General features: G+C 40.2%; 1 protein-coding gene across 3 annotated transcripts in view; it reads right to left on the bottom strand.

Moving 5' to 3' along the window:
• The window catches only part of MYO10 (myosin X), a 185,252-nt gene that overhangs the window by 63,134 nt on the left and 102,467 nt on the right, over nucleotides 1–19,651 (bottom strand). For all 3 annotated transcript variants that reach the window (XM_016118956.2, XM_016118958.2, XM_016118955.2), the window contains 13 exons: nucleotides 19,414–19,427; nucleotides 19,210–19,294; nucleotides 18,207–18,310; nucleotides 12,212–12,341; nucleotides 10,849–10,967; nucleotides 9,758–9,904; nucleotides 9,483–9,583; nucleotides 9,304–9,370; nucleotides 8,661–8,753; nucleotides 8,161–8,229; nucleotides 7,891–7,973; nucleotides 5,663–5,771; nucleotides 3,360–3,440 (listed from right to left, as the gene is read on the bottom strand). In XM_016118956.2, the coding sequence (XP_015974442.2) occupies nucleotides 3,360–3,440; nucleotides 5,663–5,771; nucleotides 7,891–7,973; nucleotides 8,161–8,229; nucleotides 8,661–8,753; nucleotides 9,304–9,370; nucleotides 9,483–9,583; nucleotides 9,758–9,904; nucleotides 10,849–10,967; nucleotides 12,212–12,341; nucleotides 18,207–18,310; nucleotides 19,210–19,294; nucleotides 19,414–19,427 (1,202 nt within the window). The remainder of the gene's footprint in view (nucleotides 1–3,359; nucleotides 3,441–5,662; nucleotides 5,772–7,890; nucleotides 7,974–8,160; nucleotides 8,230–8,660; nucleotides 8,754–9,303; nucleotides 9,371–9,482; nucleotides 9,584–9,757; nucleotides 9,905–10,848; nucleotides 10,968–12,211; nucleotides 12,342–18,206; nucleotides 18,311–19,209; nucleotides 19,295–19,413; nucleotides 19,428–19,651) is intronic.

Here is a 19,651-nt window from a genome sequence, read left to right as displayed (position 1 = left end):
CCCTTGGGGAGAAATTCTGAGGTGGCGAAGCAGGTTTCCTTTGGTACAGACATCTCCTGGGCTTGGTTTGGACCCTCCTGGCCAGAAACTAAATACTGCCCCAGCAAATACAAGAGAAAAAAAGCTAACGGGAATATCATCAACTGAACATGGTCTCACGGAGAAGCCTGCCCTTTGAAACTCTGAAAATTCTAAGCCGAGAGGAGGATGACACCCTTCACTGTTATCTAAAGAGGACTGGATCAAGAGGTACGCTTTTCAAAAATTCGCTTCAGAACTTAGGGCCAGGACTTCCCAAGGACACGAATGAAGTGCCTTTTACAAAACCCCCAAGATTAGCTACAAGTTGTTTATGAGAACGACAAGTCCTCACGTTACTACAGTTGAACTGACATAATTGTTCCAGCATTTCAGTTACAGTTGCCTTGCTTCTATCTGCTTTCCGAAGCAAACCATAAAAATCAAAAGTAACGACAAACCTGTAGAATCTGTCAGAAGCCAAGATCCATGTTCCTGAATGCTGGACAAAATACCTACACATACATATATTTGAACGCGAGCTCTCGAGCTCCCCTGATAAAACAACTGATTTGAGAAGTAAAAGAGAGGTATGGGGTGGGGGCGGGGGAGGACAGCCTTGTCCTTCCATAATGGCAATCTGAGGCGAAGGAGGGCAAGATTTTTCCTGTGAAATGTCTAGAAGCACCTATCTTTAGACAGAAGAATATTCGTAACAACCCTCAAATGACGGTTGTTTACATATGAGTCACATAACATAGTCACCAGTAACAAGACTCTGATATCTTCCATGGAACCAAACGAAGGCTAAGCAAGTCATAATTGAAGATCTCCATATTCTAATTAGCATCTTTACCCTGAATATCCCACCTACGCGTTAGCCCTCAGACAAGTCAGTTCTTGCATCTTTGCCTTTACTGGTTGGATGCCTTTAAAATGTTACCAAGACGTTTGTTTAAAGACAGCCCATCTCTTGGTGTGTTGCGAATTACTGTCTGCCCCAGGTCCAGGAGAGGAAAAGGGTTGTGAGCCAGCACAAATGGAAATGTCAGGTTGGGCTGGATCGCTTTTTAAAATGCAAAAGCCAAGGCAATTAGGTACAATCCAATCCCAGCAAGGAAAAATAAACATCAAAAAGAGAGGTATTTCTTTAATATTCTGGCTGCTGAACAGCGTTCAATTCAAAGCCGCCTGTTTTGAAAAGCTATTGCAATTTAATGGAAAAAAAAAACTCCATGCCATCAGAGAAGGAAAATGAGAACACGCGGGACCGAGTTTTTCAAAGTAAACTTTCAATCCTAACAGGGCTGGCACAGCAGGTCCCCAAATCGGAGGTGGCAATGTATGGAATGCTGCATGGTTTCGTCCTACGCCACTAAGCAAGAAAGAGTGTTCCCACTTAAACTACGGTTCGCCAGGAGCTGTAACTCCCTCTTAATATCCGAGACCTTGAGTCGAGGAGGAAAACATGCCTTTCTAAGGATGAAACATGGTATTATCTCTGCTGTAAAAAGAGCAAAGAACCACCGACAAGATAAACAGCTCCTCTGAGTATACACCAAACACCAAGCCGGGTCACGCTGTCTTGTAAATACTGCCCACTGGGGTTATGAAGCGGAATTTAAACCAGCCGACATGGTGCACGGTTATGTCTTAACAACCACCTGCCTGTGCTATGTCAAAAAAGTTGACTTGTGTGTGTGTGTGTGTGTGTGTGTGTGTGTGTGATAACCTAAACGTTTTAATATAAATCTGAAACATGGGGAAATGAGTTACTTCTCAAACTACCAGAGCAGACACACATTAAGTCATCACAGGCTTTCTACATAAAGAAGACCAGTTGCGGCCACTTGATACCAAAGTGCCACATTCTCGCCATCACACCTCACAGTAAGGTAACGAACTGAACAGGTTATTCTTCCTTAGAGAGAACATTCAGTTTTGCCTTCACAGAAGACAGAGATTTCAATAGTGTGGTTCTTATAAGTCAACATCTTTAAACTATAAATCAGGAATCACTGTCATAGGTCAAAGGCAATTAGTAAACAATATAAAAAGTGAGATCTGGTCTCAGCCAAGCTATCAGAATGTGACACTGAGTCTCAAGGGAAACAGTTCAGGTCAGATTCCTTATCTTAATCCTTATACATAAAGATGGCATGTGGTTTTTCAACACGAGGGGCTCTAGACCTTAATGTGGGGGTTTTCGTCTCTTCAGGGGGGTTCCTAATGTTAGCTAGCTAGTCAGACATGAGCAAAAGAGGAACAAAGGAATAGGGGCCCAGCCTAGAGACCACCCAAAGAACACCCCAATGGTACACACATGCGCACTAGGCAAAGAGTTACCTAGCAGCCAGGTGTCAATCAAAATGACCTCACTTGCCAACCACCTAGGAAAGCCTTTGGAACCAGCCCACCCCCCACCCCCACCCCGCCATCGTGGCCCAGGTATAAAGCGGACATTCCCGCTTCTGGGAGGTTGACTGTTGTTATAGCACTTTGCTGCAGCTCTTCCTCAAACCAGGTGCCTCCCTGGAAGCACGCTTTGTCTTTCTAAAACACTTTAAATCTCACTGACCTGTGATTCTTCACTGCAGTAGGGAAGAACTCAGGAAAACTGCTAATTATACTTTTGTGCCCTTGGAGTGACACCAAAGTTCAAATCGTCCCCAACAGTAACACTAAGAACTGATGGCGGCCAAATCAAGAAAATTTCAATTTTTAACAAACTCTAAGGTAAGTTGCCCGTTTCAGTCTTGGACTCGGCTTTATTCAGGTAGCTTTTACTTCCAAAGCTCACATTGTTTCTGATTAGGATATGGCATTAGCGATCTAAAATCATGTAGCCTAGAATGAAAACTCACAATGACAACCTTTCAGGAGTTTTCAAATTAGTTAGGACCACCTAGTTAAAGTCTGTAAAATTCAGCATTACCACTCAGAATACAGACACTTCGCCACATTTGACAACAAAGCAGAAAGAAATAAAGAAAATCAAACACAAAAAAATACACCATTTCTTCTAAAATAGAAACTCGCCCCAGAATTTCACATCAAATGCTTAAAAAAAAAAGAAAAGAAAAAGAAAAAGTGAGGCTTCGCCTTGTTTCATTTTCAATTAAATTTCTCTGAAGCTTACTGGCATCATTCAAAAGCAGACAAACAGGTCCAAGAGACAGAGGGAAATCGCCCATTTAGTAGTGTTAGGTTATAATAATACCATATACGTTCCCAGCCACCTATAATGAAAGGACTTAGGAGAAAGCACATCTGTGAGTGACAACCCCGGGAGGCAGTGTCCTTAAAGACAGGTCTCAGTGGAGAACTGTCCTAAGTCTTACCTTCTGCATGTTTGGCTTGAGGCAGCGAACAAAGAAAGGATTAGAGGAGCTTAGCGTGGCCATTAGGGAATGCAGAGAGTCCTATCGGAAAAGAAAAAAAAGTTTATGTTGATTTAGTCTCTTAGTTTGCTGTCCTTTACATTTCTCAGCACTGTAGGCACTTATCAGAAACAGAAAGAACCAACATTAATCACGGGAATATTTTTGTTTTTAATTATGGGTCATTCTAATATAAAATAAAGATATTATAATTCACTGACACTGAAAGTATCTCACAATACAGTCTATAAACTCATTTGTCACTTCCTTGAAACAGTGCCATTAAAAAAAAAAAAAAATCCATCCTGTTTAACATCAAAAAACCACGCTAGGATACTTCAATGTTTAGTACAGAAAATCCGAGAGGCACCCTCCCACTGCAGTCAGGCCTCCTAATGCATCGTTTCCACCGAAATGACAATCCACACCGGTCCTTCGCTGGTCTTTGGGCCATGATCTCTCACTCTTGCCTTTAAGCCACCAGGCGGATCAATCTTCTGGACTACTGCTTTTTCTTTTTTAAGTTATTTTGTCCTTGGGAAGAATTTTTAACATTTGCCAAAGCAGATGGCTTTGCTCCCTGCCTCAGTACCTCCCACGCCCGCCCCTTGCAGAAAGGCAGATTCCGGCCATCGTATTATTTACTTCGTCCCTCCATATTGCGACATGTATCATTAACGGCTAATCACTTTAAAACACATACTGGTCACCATATGCATAACATCATCCTAAAAAGATTAAATATAAATGCCTTAATACTAACATTAAAAAGTACACCTGTCTCAAGTTTCATATTAAAATACTCAACTGTCACAAATTTTGTCATTTTTAAACGCTTTGTTCTTTGTTCTTTGATATCAGAATGCAAGTAAGGTTCATGATACATCTTTTGAGTCTGTTTTAACCCATTGGTTTCCCCCTCCCACTCTGTCTCTTTTCTTACAAATTTGCTGAAGAAACTGGCTTGTCAACAACACTACATTGATTAGTGACTTCTCTGCTTAGAAAGCTTTTGGGATTTTCCACAGATGATGCAATGGCCTGGCTTTCACGGTCCTTCATATTCCGGTACAAACTGAACTTGCTACAAGGCGTCTGGTCAGCTGACCTCTATCTACTCACAGTCCTCCAGGGACTGCACTCACATTCCTGTCTCTGGTCTCCTTCTCTACCCTGAAGGTCCACCTGCTCTTTTCCATTTCCTTGATTCCTGGTCCAATTTAACTCCCAAATATCCACAGAGCCTTCCAAGACAACTCCAGACAATACTGCCGTAGAAAAAGAAAGCTCTACTGGAAGACGAAGAGTCTAGGTTTTAGAATCAGACAGAACTCGGCTTAACTCAAACCCAACTCTAGCTTCAGTCTTTAGAGAGAATGAATGAGTTTCTGTTTTATAAACCTCAGTGTCCTCATCTATAAAATGGAAACAATAATATGAATTTACAAGATTATGGGAGAAGTGAATAAGATAATGTAAAGTGATTAGCTCAATGATGGATGCATAATAAGTTAATCATAAACGGTAGTGATTCTCATTCTATCAGGGTCAAACCTGCTCTCATGTGATCACATTACCCAGCACTGTCAGCCACACTGGGTGTATCTGGCTCAGCATCAACCACACCGTACAGCAGACCTGACACAGACCCCTGCCCGATGCATTCTACTGTGAGTCAATGAAAGACGGCCCCACAGAGGGCAGATTTTCTAATGCTGGTTGACTGCTGTGCCTCTCTGCCTGCCTTCTTATTAGGATTACGTTGGGGAAATGGCCACCATATGCTCTACCTCTACACTACATAAAATGCTGACATATTTAAAATGCAAATAAAAATGTTCCTTTGTTTCTTTGAATTCTGAACATCTGGACAAGGTAACTGACACTGATCTTATTTAAATAAATATTTGGTTATTACTAGTTACAAAACTCCAGAGCTGGGAAGAAACACACTCTGTTTTCATAAGATCATCTAAATGCAGATCAGAGTGATCCCAATGGCCAAGCAGTCCTTCTTAAGAAGAAATGCTATTTTGTAAGCTTAGAATAAGTAGTTATTTATTTTTAACAACAAAAAAAGAGTTGCATGTTTTCCTCTGACTCAGAAAAAAAGTATAAAGTATATTTCTAAAGAAGCCTCGTTTAAAAAAAATAATATAAACAACAAAAAAAGCATTCTCATAGAGCTCACATCCCTAGTTCCGATTGTCAAGTCTTAAATCCCAATTATGATCAACTCACCAAAGCCAGCAGTGCAGACTAACCTTGAATTGTGAGCTGACTGTGGGCCGCCGATGTTTGCTTCCACATTTCAAGGTATCCTGGTTATTGCGGCTTGAAACGTGTTCAAATAGGTCATAGATGAAGTCGAATCTGTGAGAGCACAGAGGACCGTGAGGGGCACACACCCAACAATTAGGTGCTGGATTACTGTAATTATAATGCATTTTCCCACTGATAGTAACACTCCGAGCCTGGCCTGGAAGAGCTCGGACAGCTTCCAAAGATCTCAAACCAACCATGCCAAAGCGCTTTAGGCAGTGGGAAAAACGTGTGGCCGCCTTCGGAGCACTAGTCTTGCAGGAGAGAGGTGGACTGAGGTGACAGTGGCCCAGAGTGACAGGCCACTTGGGTGTGCTGTGCGTTTGGGAGTGCCACGCAAGCTTCTGCTGTCTGGATCGCCTGTGGAAGGGGGATGCTTGTTTTGCACGTCTCACCGTGCTGCGAAATTCGACCAGTTAACAGATGGAAAGGTGCTAATGCTGGAGTGACGTGGTCCGGGGTTCAAATCCTGCCTCCACCAGTACCTGGCTGCGTGGCTTGGGCAGGTGGCTTACCTCTCTCTAGGCCTCAGTTTTTCTCATCTGGAAAATGGGGGCAATTTTCGAATTGATCCCATAACTCTGGTATGAGAATGAAATGGTGAAATGTACACAAAAAGCTGAGCATGGCGCCTGGCGCACCGTAAGCGCTGGTGTTGGGAGCTGTTACTACTATTGGAAAGCGCTACAGAATTCACTGTCACTACTGATAAAGTAAAAGGCTTCTCAATAACTTTATCTTCCCTCCGCGGACTATAAAGGGGTGTGTTTGGTGGCTTCATCGAGACCAGGAAGGGTGGGGACAACGCCCGGGCGTCCACACCTCCCAAGGTGGCGAGGTCAGTGCCTCCCCTGTCACTTCTCGCTTTGTCCCAACCCTTTTCAGTTCTGCTCCAGGGCGCTTAATTATTCCACGCTCACTTCTTTGATGTTCTCCAACAGTGATGTGAGCGAGCACTCTGGAGAAAAGCTCCGGTCCCACTAAAATGTCACAGACGTCAAAAGTGAAAGAGCGGAGTGAGCAAACAGCCCAAGCCCCTCGGCATGCGGGAGAGAAACCTGGGGCTGAAATAGAAAAGTTCCTTATTCCAATCACAACACCACTTTCTGTGCTGACAGAGGCGACCAGCAAAATGCCAGCTTGCCGATCTCCACACCCGGGTCTTCTCACACCAAAAGGCTCTGCTTAACATCGAGTCACTGCTTTCACTTAAATCCGTCTAATAACCAAGAAACTGATTTGACAGATAAAACGCTATGGCGTTTTTAAAACATCGCCATTTTTTTTTTTTACAGGTCTGAAAACTCATCTAAAAATAAAAAATGGCTGAAAATGTCATAAATAGGAAATCTTCAGATAAGAGAGTTGAAACATTTAAAGACTGAACACTTCCAGTTCTGAGCTTCTAAGCTGACACTTTAGACGGGCTCCGTTCTCCCCAATTCACAGGGAGGCCATCTGGCATTGACATTCTTAAAAGTGTTACTTTCCTTCCTTAGATATTAAAAATTTGTTTCTGTTATAGATTCACTCTGGATCTGAGACAGGTATTGAAAGCTCTAACTCAGGCTTACTGTCCTCTTTCACAAAGCCTCCTGGCTTAACATATACAAAATAGCTAAACTGTTCTACTATTGATTTAATTTACAATTCATGCATGAATAAATGAATGTGTAATAAATTTTAGCTGAATTAATATCTGTTTATTTTTCTTGACATCATTTACACTAACAAGGGACAAAGGGGTTCTACAAAACCCAAGGCTGAAATCAGTTTGACACATCGCTCTAAGCTGGTCGTGAAGAACGCACATCGCACTGGTTAAGATCGTAGGGTCCTGGGCCAAGCAGACCACACTGAAACTAGTTCTGGGATGCTGGGCTGGTCACTTAACCATTCCAGTCTCAGTTTCCTCATCTGCACAACAGGATTAATAATAATAATACTTAACTAACTTATAGGTTTGCTGTTCTTACGGTATCTCGTTAAATGGTTGTCACTGTTTACTAACATTATACCTTCTGGTCATTTTATTGATGGAATATTGCCCAAGGAATAAGGTAGTAAACCGAGCTGCTTCCATATTATTTTTTATATATTTGTGATGAAAAGCATTTGCACGAATATTACTTTGCTGGCTAATGACGTCTTGGGGAGGAGACTGACATACCGGCTTTCTCTGAGCAAGTTGAGAAGATCGTCTCGAAAGGTGTCTCTGTTCTTCTCCAAGATGCCCCGGACATCATACTGCACCTGGTTTTGAAAAAAATAAGAGAGAGAAGGCAGAATTGACCAAAAGAATAATTTCAGGTCATAAGCATCTCTTTTAAAAGCGAGACCCATGAGTCCTTCCAATATCTTTATGATAGACTTCTGAAATTACTATTTCTCTAAATACCGAATGGGCCAGTATCAATAAAGATCTTAGTTAAGAAGTTACCTCTCCAGCGTAGTGTTTCACTCCAAAATTGTTGACTGCAACTCTGGGCTTCACGTAAAAGTGGTTATTCTAATAAAAAAGCAAATATAAACGTGCTTAGTTTCATTTACTGATTTCCACTGACTTCCAGAAAAAACTAACTCCAACGGTGAAGACAACTTCAAAACCTACCAAGTATCAAGGGTTAGGACATAGCCTGTGATACACTTTATCAAAACCATGTAACTCTTGTCTGTGTTATTACAGTAGGCTAAAAATGTTAAATTCTATACTTATAAACTAAACATGGGCATATTCCGACAAAGAATCCCAAATCTATTCCTTTGGCTTATTTCAATTTAGTTCTAGCAATCAGAGAAGGCAGTGACTGGTTTGAGAAAAAAATTTAAATGTGGGCGGCACAATGGAGACAATGAAAGGCACAGAAATATCTCGTATGTTATGTGAATCCACAGATTTGCTATTCAGGCATAATTAAGAATTGGCAGATCCTGACATACAGCGTGTTGATTGTGTAACTTCTCCAGTAAGGTGCTGTCCGTGGCTTGAGGAAAATGGCTTTCTTCATTGATAAGGGCTAGCAGGCCGAGTTTCTAGAAGAGTGAAAAAGATTAAATGAATAAAGAGTTAAATGTATCCCTTGAAATAGTGCAGAGTTCCTTTTCTCTCTCCTATCAAATAAGTGACTAAAAGAAAAGGCATAGTAATTTGTTAGAATAAAAAAATTCAGAATAGTACTATCGTAATTTCTTAGAATAAAAAAATTCAGAATAGTGCTATACGGAAATCCAATATATTTAACAAAAATTGAACCCACTAAAATTTTGTGGGCAAAACTTCGACACTCAGCCAGTCTATTATTGGTACGGGCAAGGCTTTGGATGCTGACCTAAAATCTAGGCGAAGGCAATTTGCACATCACTGATTCTAAAGTATTGAGTTCAGTGAGACAATAGTCTTGAAGCAGCCAAGTATTGAAATTCAACCTGGCACATTTACATTTAAGTTTCCAAATGATCCACTGTGTTCTAAACGTTCACATCTTTGATGTGCTTGTTCACACAAGCTATTTCGTTCCCATAAACATGAATCAACCCAGATAGACACCCTTGGGACTGTAACAACCCTTCAACAATATATTACCTTCTCAATCAAATCTAGGCATTCTCCATTGTCTATCCAGTCAATATCTTCCCACACTAAGCCTTCCCTGTAGGAGGATTAAAAAGGGGCTGAGTTACAGTGACACACAGCTTTCAAGCTATCCAATATAATAGTGGCTGATTTTTAAAAAATTCGAATTAGAATCTCTGAGTACTTACCTGCTGTATTCTAGTTGTTCTAAAGAAAAAATATGCTTGTTGAAATATTCCTGAAGTTTCTCATTTGCATAGTTTATATTGAACTGCTCGAAGTGGTTAACCTAAGGGGAGAAACCATCCAATAAGTATCTTTACTGCTCTATTCCAAGTAGAGGTGAAGAAAACAACAACAAAAAATCCACAGAGAAAAATACCAGCATCTGTCAGAAGAGATTTAAGACCAGCCAATCAGTGGACAGAAAAGAATCCAGGTGTCCCACTCATCGGAAGCATACCTCAAAGTTTTCAAACCCGAAGATGTCGAGAATGCCAATAGACTTAAAGTCGTCTTTGCCCTTGATCCTGCTGTTGATCTTCTTGATCACCCACTCGAAGCAGTGTGCGTAAAGTGCCATGGCCAGGGAGTCTCTGCTGTCGACAGCCTGAGGGGCAGGGGACCTGGTCACCACAAACAACCCGGGCAGGCAAGTCCAACCATGTCCAACTCTGGGGACCTTGGGACATGCATGCACTGAATGGAGGTAGCACCTGTGCCCCCGAAGTTAAGTAAATCAATACTCGAAAGAAAAGATAAACTGGAGCTCACTCATCTACTTTACAGTAAGATGCACCAAGAATCCCTTTAAATACCAAGCTCCAAAGGCAACTTTATATGTTAGGTTATAGGAAAGAATCTGAACCAATAGATCTAGCTACAAATTTTATCAGGTTGAAAACCATAATGAAGACTGATTTTTTTTTTTTTTCATTTTCATCATCTCCTCCTGTTTTACTCTGTACACGTAAAAGTTTTCTTCATGGTATGTGGTTAGCATTTTTTACTTATCCAATCAAAAATAGATTTGATCGAGTAGAACACATAATTGGCTCCAGGCAGGAGCAGAGGCAAAAATAAGTAATACACAACATACTGTTGTACTGTTTTCATGATATAATAATAAATTATCATTGTTAATGTTTAGTTCTTATTCTGTGACAATCAGTAAGCACTTAGCATGTATTTTTTATCATTATCTTTACAAGAACCCTATGAATCAGGCACAATAATTATCCTTGTCTTACACAGGAGGAAACTGAGGCACAGTGAACAAATTTCCCAAGAACAGGTAGTAATATGTGGAAGAGTCGATATTCTAACACGGGCCATCTGTACAACACTCAACCCTCTTCAAGACACAGCTTCATCATCTCTTAAGAAATAACTCAATAACTTTATCTGTTTCCTTTGACGTGGATATCTTTATTTTGATCATGAACCAAACTCATTTAAACGGTTTGCTGTAGTCACCTACTTGAACCAAAGCCACGGATCTGAAAACCCAGGAGCGTCTTTTAACAACAAGCTTCGATGGCAAAGTGCGTGTACCTGCTGAACGTTGAGAGGCGTGAGGATCTCTTCCCCCCTGAGGAACATCGACCTCTGCGTCAGAGCGTCTGTGAGCTGTGCCGGGTCCAGCCCGAGTAACTCTGCAGACCTGCCCAAGGCTGGAAATGCAGAACAAGGCAAATGAGGACCCCGGCCCCGAGAAGGAACAGGCCATGGGACCCAAATGGGTTGAAGGCTAACCACACATAACAACACATTAAAGCAGAGAACACTCCTAAACCCTTCAGGCAGAATTTCCGGAACATACTTCTTTTTTTAATTATTTTTTTTTTATGGTGACATTGGTTAACGAAATCCAATAAGTTTCAGCTGTACACTTTAACAGTAAGGCATAGATATGTTTACACTGTGTGTTCACACATTTTATTGGTAAGTTATTCACTCCTTTATTGAGTTGTAGGTTAGTACTGAAGAATCTGCTACTTGGACCAAGTGTAATCCAGAGACCCCAAGGGTAGAGGGGGTCCCCAAGACCCTGTCAGAGGTTTGTGAGGTCATGACTATTTTCAGTAATAATACTAGGATGTTATTTGCTTTTTTACTCTCATACCCTCATCAGCATATAGATGGTTTCTCCAGTGGCTAAATGACGTGGAGTATCTCAATAGAAAAAAATGCAAAAGCAGATATGAGCATGAAGCTGTCCTCCATGACATTAGATATTAAAGAAATCTGCAGAAGCATGTATGTCACTGTTCTCAGTTCTGGAAAATAGTCTTTTAAATAAAAACATATTTATTTTAATATGCAATGGGTTTATGGTGGTTTATTTTGGAATAATTTTTTTTAAATGCCTCGGTTTTAATTCCTAGTGTGGTAAACATCAACAAATATGACCCTCCCTCCCCCCCAAAAAAAAACAGCTATGACCTACATTTCAGGCACTCTGTGGATCAAAAGTCAAGGGGATAAATAACCCAAGGAAAGAGTCTGTGGCAGAACCAGGCAATGTACGAAGCATTCTGGCTTGAAAACTAATGGTATGAACCACCATGCTCCGCCACCAGCTAGTAACTATGAAGAACTATGGTGACAACGTGCCCCCTAACTCGTACCATTTTCCCTGCATCTCATCCTTATTATTCCGATTTCCTCCTATCGGGCCCAGTTTCCTTCTTTTTCAGTAAGGGGAACACAGCCCCCTTCCATTCTATAATAATGTCTTGTATGTCTTGACCCTTTGCTACCTGACAGCGCACATTATGCACTAAGTTCCGTAGCTCTCTATTCCAAGGGTCAGAAAGCTTTTTCTCTAAAAGGCCAGATAGTAAATATTTTAGGTCTAAGTTTCCTATGAGGAAAAAGCCAAGGAAAGGAGAGAGGGAGGGAGAGGCTATCTTACCCGTTTTGAAGGAGACCTGTGCCCCGCCAGCTGTGATGAATTCTATGTTCCCAAGATGTAATATACCAGCAAGTAACCTCAAAACCTCCCGAACTTCTTCCTTGCTAAACTGCATGACTTCCATTGCCGTCTGAAAAAAAATAAATGTGTTTTTTTTTTTTCCGTACTAAAGAAAATGAAAAATTGCTCATTACTTAATAAAATCATCACATATTATTCTCAAAGGCACGGAACCAAGAAAGGAATGCATGACCACTCACTTTTAAACGATATACAGAGACGCGCACAGAAGAACATAATATTAAGAAAGGACTGTAGAATGCAGAGAGAGAACCCAATCGATGAAATAAAAACAAAGATCTGCCTCACGTAAAAGCTTCCTACTCACGTCAGGAAATAATTACCTAAGAGAGTCACAGCAATGATGGTGATACATACGTTTTTCTACGAATATCAAAGCATAATGGAACATTATTTTTTTACATGTACAAAACTGGGAGGCGGGTGATTCAGTGGGGGAGAAGGGTGTAAAACTAGTCCTCCAGGGTAAACTCAGGGGCCTTGTCTTCATGGTTAAACAAAGAGGGGATCCAAGGAGGTGGAATGAAATCCCATCAGGAACTCCGCAGATAGGAGAGTATTCTGTTCCTTTTACAACGGATACAGATGGAATGTATGAATGGGTCTAGATCTCTCTTCCCTAGACGTTCATCACATCTCTAGTTTTCATTTCTCCAAAGGATTTTTCAGGTCTTGGCCTCTGGATGGTAAATTAAAGTTAATATAATGCTGTTTTGGGAAAAAATAAAAATAAACAGGTACCTACAGAAGCTTTGTTCCCAACAATATGTATCTAAACAACTCTAGTCAGGCGTCTTCTCAAGCATATTTAAGATTTGCTTGCTCATTTTCTAACGTGATTTAGGAGCCATATTCTTGTCAGGAAAAAAGCGACCCCTCCACACACACAACTAAGGACAGAATTCTAACAATACTGCTGAAAATGACCTAAAAAAGAACCTGGATCCCGAATCACTGCAAAGACCACAGGAGACTGGGAAGAAGGAAATCACACACCACTTGGAAGAGAAATTGCAAAAGGAAACAACTGGAGATTTTGCATTGTGAACCATATAATTTCTTTACAAGGAAAACACAATGAAGTTGAAACGAAGGGCAAAAACAATAGAGAGAACAGAATTAAAAGAAAAAATTGTAAAGGAAGGAGCCATAGTTGTACTGGGAGACACATGAGTGACGAAAATAAAACAAGCCCTTTCTTAAAGGAGGAAGTCCAAATGTACAGTGTTCCCTCTTCCTAGAAATGAATGAAACATGCACACATTAAAGAAAATCTGAGGTCATGTTTATTTAACTAGCGAAAAGTTTCTGAAGGATAAATCTCAAACTGGTGAAACTGGAATACACAGGCACAGGTCACTGGTACCATAAATTGGTATAATCTTTTTAGAAAACGAGGCTGTGCAGCAGTGCTATGCTGAGCCACACGTGTACACAACATCACAAAGTTCAGAGAGATGACATCTTTCTCGGGTTTGCACGACCGAGAGTCAAAGTCAGGCCTAATGAACCCGAAGACTAGGACCATCCAACTCTGTTACTTTCTTAAGACATTAAAAGAAACAAAGAAAAAGAAATGTGCTGTGTAATCTCCCATAACTTCAATGCTGAAAATGTGTTCCAAAAAAAAAATCTCAAAAGTTTTGTAAAATATATTACGTCTGTCACCTCTTTTAATGTTGTTGACATCTTTTTTACAGTCACATTTTTACAACAATAAATGATACTATTAATGGGTGAATGAATAAAGTGCTGTCTGTTCTATGGAATACTACTCACCATGAAAAGAAATGAATTGTTGTGTGCGATGTGGATGAGTGAAAAGAAGCTAGACACAGGAGAATACATTCTGTGTGATTTCATGCACACGAAACTCTAGAAAAAACAAATCTATACTACAGTGACTGAAAGATGAGTGGTTTCCTACGGTCGGGGTGGTGGGGTGGCTGGGGCTGTCTGGGTAGGAACCCAAGGGACTTTTGGAGGGTAGAAGTGCCCTTTATTTTGACTGTGGCCGTGAGTGCATGAGCGTGTAAATTACAAATTCATCAAAATGTACTATTTTAAGTGGGAGCATTTGATTATATGTACATCATATCTCAATAAAGTTGATAAAAAAAATTAAAAGACCATGAATTATTTAATCAAGGGTGAGAAGACTCTCATTTCATGGGTACAAACAAATTGATGCAAAGAACAACAATTGTTAGTCAAATGTTTATCAAGAAAAAAGGCCTATGGACAAATAATTATTCAAATTTACTTATTCTAAAGGCAAAGAAATATGGCTAAGAAATACAGAACAATTTATTTTGCTCAAGATTCTTACAACGGTGATAAGGACCAAATCAGATATGAGCAAAATAATTATAAAGCACCTCTGCTTTGCAAAAGCTATTTTCTTTTCCTACGATTAAAGTTTTCCTTATATATTACAGGACATATTCAATGCTAATTTATAAATATGTTCTAAGCTCATCTAAGAATAACCACAGAAATGAAAATCTTCATTGTTTAAGTCACCAACCTGAACTTTATATTACACTAAAAAAATAAGGCAAAATAAATTTACAGTAGCAGAAAATTTCAAATTGTCTAATGAAATATATCACATGATGCCCCGTGGAAAAATTCGTGGTTAAGTTCAAAGAATGCAAAGATTATATACAGAGATATGAAAGCAAACAAATAAAACGTGTTTATTACATCAATAAATTTGTGACTTCTTCACTTTCAAGTCTAACTGTAAATGAATTAATTAGTTAGCAGTGTGGTGATAAGTGGTAATTGCATTAATCACACCAGGGGGTAATTTAATGGCTTCGAGCAATTATCACCTTTGTGGGGGCTACGCTAAGACTGCTAGCTGGAGCCTCCATCCTTTGTCTCCTACTGTCCTACTTAAGATCTTTTTAGTAGCAATCTCCACCCCTTTGGCAAAAGTAGCCACTTTAAGGCTTAATGTAATTATCTTATTTGACAGTATGGCTCAGGACTTTAAAAACCCTGGGAAATTAGCATAGTTCGGAAGCGTTAAACAGCCACTCAGTTATAAAACTGGCACAAAAGTATACGAAACATTCCCAATGAAGTCTTTATCAAGCACATTAAAAAAAAGTTTGTAAAAGTGAGTGTGTGTGCGTGCGTGCGTGCGTGTGTGTGTGAGAAAGAGAGAGAGAGAGAGAGAGACACACACACACAAATCAGTGATACAGTCCCAACCATTAAAGACCAAAGGAATCCAGGCTCTTTGCACTAGAGAGAGAGAGAAGAAGGGTGGATTTGGGGGAGTTTACTGTCAAAAGGTACATCTGCTCAGGATCCCAGAAGCCAGCTGTGAGGAGGAGAGGTGCCATTCCAGAAGCCGAAGGCTTCTGAATCCTGAATTAATGGTATGACCGGCATGGTGGAAGAGTAAGCTCTTCCGGGCATAACTTGCAAGTAAGAACTTTGATAATGATTTATTATGTAACGCTGTGTTATATGAGGCCACGTTATTTTACAACATAAAATCTGCTTCTACTCTCATGTCTTCCAACACTGAATGAGACTGGTGTTCCCAACCTCGACAGAACTATGGTATAAAGTCAGTCCTTTAAATCTTCATAACTCTGACTCATGATGAATGAATTTATGCAGATATGCACATGGGCTCACGCTACTTAAACCCCACGGATAGGCCCAGTTAAGGCCGATATGGTCCACAGCCCTGGTCCACAGCCAGGCACACTGTAAATACTCAATACTTGTGGAGAAAGAGAATGATGGAGATTATGGCTCAAAGACCCACCTCACCTCACACTTTCATCAGCCAAAGGTGAGTCAATGAGACAACAGAATAAATTACTTGTTACTGCTGACTTGCAATAGCTTTTCATCCCGACCGAACAATTCATGGTGCAACTTGCAAGGCTGCATAAAAATGGCTATGAAATTTAGCATGTGGTCACTGTCTCTGCCCCGAGAAAACCCAGGTCCCCCTAATGCTGCTCAGGATACCTCACAGGTAGGTATTTATATTAATGTCAGTTGATGCCAATGATGAATTCTAAAACTACATAAATTCTCGGCAAAATAAGCAAAATTCTTAAAAGGTCTTACTGCCAGAGTATACTGACGTTAAAACTGATAAAAAGAATGAGTTTCTAGTCGTTAAATATGAACACCAGAGGTGACATTTTTATACATAGTCAAAGAAATCATTTTTCTCCATTAACCATTTTAACATATTCTGCAAACAAATGTCCTTGGGCCTCAAGAGAATGTGGTTCCTTCCTTCACTCCTCAAACCTCTGGGAAAAAGAGCCGAATGAAATTCAAGTATGAAGATACAAATTTAAACGGCATTTGCTCTGGAAAGAAATACTGAGAGGAATTACACAGAAACACAAGCGAGCCGGCAGACCGTGGGGATCACGCGGTTCGCTTGCTGCGTCCCCATGTCTGTCACAGAGTAGGTGCACAAACGCATTCGACAGGTGAAGTCGACCTCAGCCAGGAGAGTCGAGCGGCTTCTTTTAACCATTTCTGTGCCACTCCTGGTTCCAGAGTGGTGCGTAAGGCAGAAAGAGGAGCTGGCTGGTATTGATAAGGATGCTTATAATTATATGCTTACAGAATAGAAATTATGATTTTAGGGATGTAATCATATAAGCATCATTACAGTTAATATGTCTGTTGAAAAGCTGTTACGACAGAGTGATAGAGAATAAAATAAAATCCTAGAGATCTGCCTCATGAGGGAACATTTTTAGTGTATTTTGTTCTGATCTTTTTCTGCACATAATTATACATACATATATAATGCTTATTTTTTAAATAAAAAGAGTATCATGCTGTATCTTGCTTTTCTCACTATGTAAAAACCAAGTTTTCCCGTATTACTAAATATACTTGAGCATGTATTTTGCTTGCTGCCATGAATCTTATTTTATGGATACAAAAAATTGTTGAAGCCATTCCCCAATTCATAATTTCTTTTCTGACTACATTGCTTAAAAACTTCCAGAAGGTCAAATAATAACAAAAATTACATGTTCCCAATTTCAATAAACTTCTTCAGCTAAGCTGCTACTGACATTTCTACACTAAAAAGTAATTGCAAAGTAGATATCGAGCATCTATAAATAGAATACTTACAAGTTCGCTGTGCACATTCATTATGTCAATTTTATGTATAAATTTTCCTTCCTTTCTAGATGATATATCCTTTCATCATAAGACCAAATCTCAAATGCCAAAACCTATCATTTCGATTTAAAAATAAAAGCCAGCAATCACTGAAACTAGGCCAAGCTCCAAACGTTAAGTCATAGCTAACCAAAAAAAAAAAAAAAAAAATCTGAACAGGGAAATGATGCCCCAAGAGGAAAGCAGAGGAGGCAGCCACCAGGGCACCTTCTCCAGGCACCTGGGGACAAGGAGCGACCTCGGTGCCCAGTGCACCCTGGTGGCCGGGCCGCGAATCAGCTTCAGCCGCACTGAAACCACAATCCGCCTAATTAGGAGTCTGTCACCAGCTACAACATCCTTCTGTCACCCAGCGCTGTTCTCCAGCTTCGAGAAAAAAGCAAAACTTAATAAAAATAAATAAATAAATAAATAAAAATCCTGAGACGGATCTTTTTTTTGTAACTCACCGAAACGAAGGATGTGTTTTCATATTTATTCTAACACATGATTTTCCAGCAAAGAGTAATAAATGAATCATGAATGGAGAAAGTCTGAATCATGAGAGAAGTCTATGGGTCCAAAATAAAATCGGGAAAGAAAATTTAAAATCCCATTCCCACACAGTGGTGTAAAAGTAATGACTTGTTTCTCTTTAAAACATTGTTTCGAAATAAGAAAATGAAACCAGTCGCTTTTTTTCTTTTGGTCACTCTTAATAAGGGAAAATAAGAAAGTCGCTTACAATAACTTCCTGAAAGGATTCCTGGTCGCTGATTGTCTTGTCTTCTAGGCATCCGGACTGATTCAAGTAATGGTAGTTTTCTGGCACAGATAAATAAAATTCTTCTACAAACAGAAACACATAGCGTCAATATTTGACAGGGCAGGATAAGACCAAATCTGAGTTCCCACTTCGTGACGTTAAAATAAACTACATAAATAATTCTGTACTCCTAATAGCTCTCTCTTAAGATAAAGTTCTCCTTTACTCATGAAACAGGAAAAATAGAATTAAATTAAACTCAATGTGATGGTAGAAAGGGTTACTGAAAAAAAAAAATCAATGGAGATTCTGTTTTGATGATTTTCTCTTAAATCAAATGTTTAGAAATTAGCTTCATTTGGGTGTGGTTTAAAAGTAAAACCAGTTCTAATACATTATAAATACTTTCATAAATACCCTTTAAATCAGAAAAGTACCAAGATTCCAGAAATGAACAGACAAAAAATTTAAGATTTCTTTACTGACGATCTTCCCTCTATGTTATTTGTCTCTAAACCGAACTCTATGGGGGTGGCTCCACAGTGTAGCAGTTCGCAAGTCTGCTTTACACGCAGAAGGTCCTGGGTTCATGCCCCAGGTAGAGCCATGGACCATACCCCAGGGCGCCAAGCCCCCTAGTGTGCCAGGTCCTGGGGTGCACACTGTGAGCGTGTGGGAGGGGCCGCCCCGCCTTCAGAGATCCAGCTCTTAAGGGGAGATTGCAGCATCCACAGGTCAGGGGTGGGAGATTAAAGAGGAAGAAAAATAAAATAAAATAAAATAAAAATAAAATAAAAATAAAATAAAATAATAAAATAAAATAAAATAAAACAAAATGAACGCGACATCCTTCGGTGCTCATTCATTTCCTTTCGATTGGTGGAAAAACACCACCAAAGTCCAAACTTCCCATGTACTGATGGCTCTTAAAGGGACAATGCGTCGCTCGGGCGTGTCTGCTGCCCGCCGCCGGCTCACGCACCTCTCTGCTCGTGGCCCAGCCCCGCCAGCAGCGCGTAGAATATGTGATAGTTCCTCTCCCCAGGGTTCTGCCTCACTACTCGGTTCTGCAGAGATAAATCAGACTTCCCGTCAGAGACGCTTCCCCTGCGTGATTCGCACACACCAAGAATTTCCGAAAATTGTTACTGAGAGAGAAAGTGTAAAGTGAATCACGTGTACTTACTTTTTCTAATAAATCTTCATGTGAAAAGCAATGGCAAGTCAAGGAACAAAACCAGGGTCTGGCCCACTTAAGAAGCCTTTAAGTTTCGATTCTTTCTAACCCAAAGAATTACAATTCCCTGCTCCTTTGACACCGAGACTTTCTGTGACAAAAGATAAGCCCGCAAAGCACAGACTACGTCACCTAAATCCAATTTCAAACACGTCACATGGTGCCCCAGAAGGTACCAAACTGGCAG

Source organism: Rousettus aegyptiacus, unplaced genomic scaffold, assembly GCF_014176215.1.
Source record: "Rousettus aegyptiacus isolate mRouAeg1 unplaced genomic scaffold, mRouAeg1.p scaffold_m13_p_8, whole genome shotgun sequence".
Classification (NCBI taxonomy): domain Eukaryota; kingdom Metazoa; phylum Chordata; class Mammalia; order Chiroptera; family Pteropodidae; genus Rousettus; species Rousettus aegyptiacus.
The sequence above is the reverse complement of the archived record's forward strand: the minus strand, read 5'-3'. Positions and strand labels throughout refer to the sequence as shown.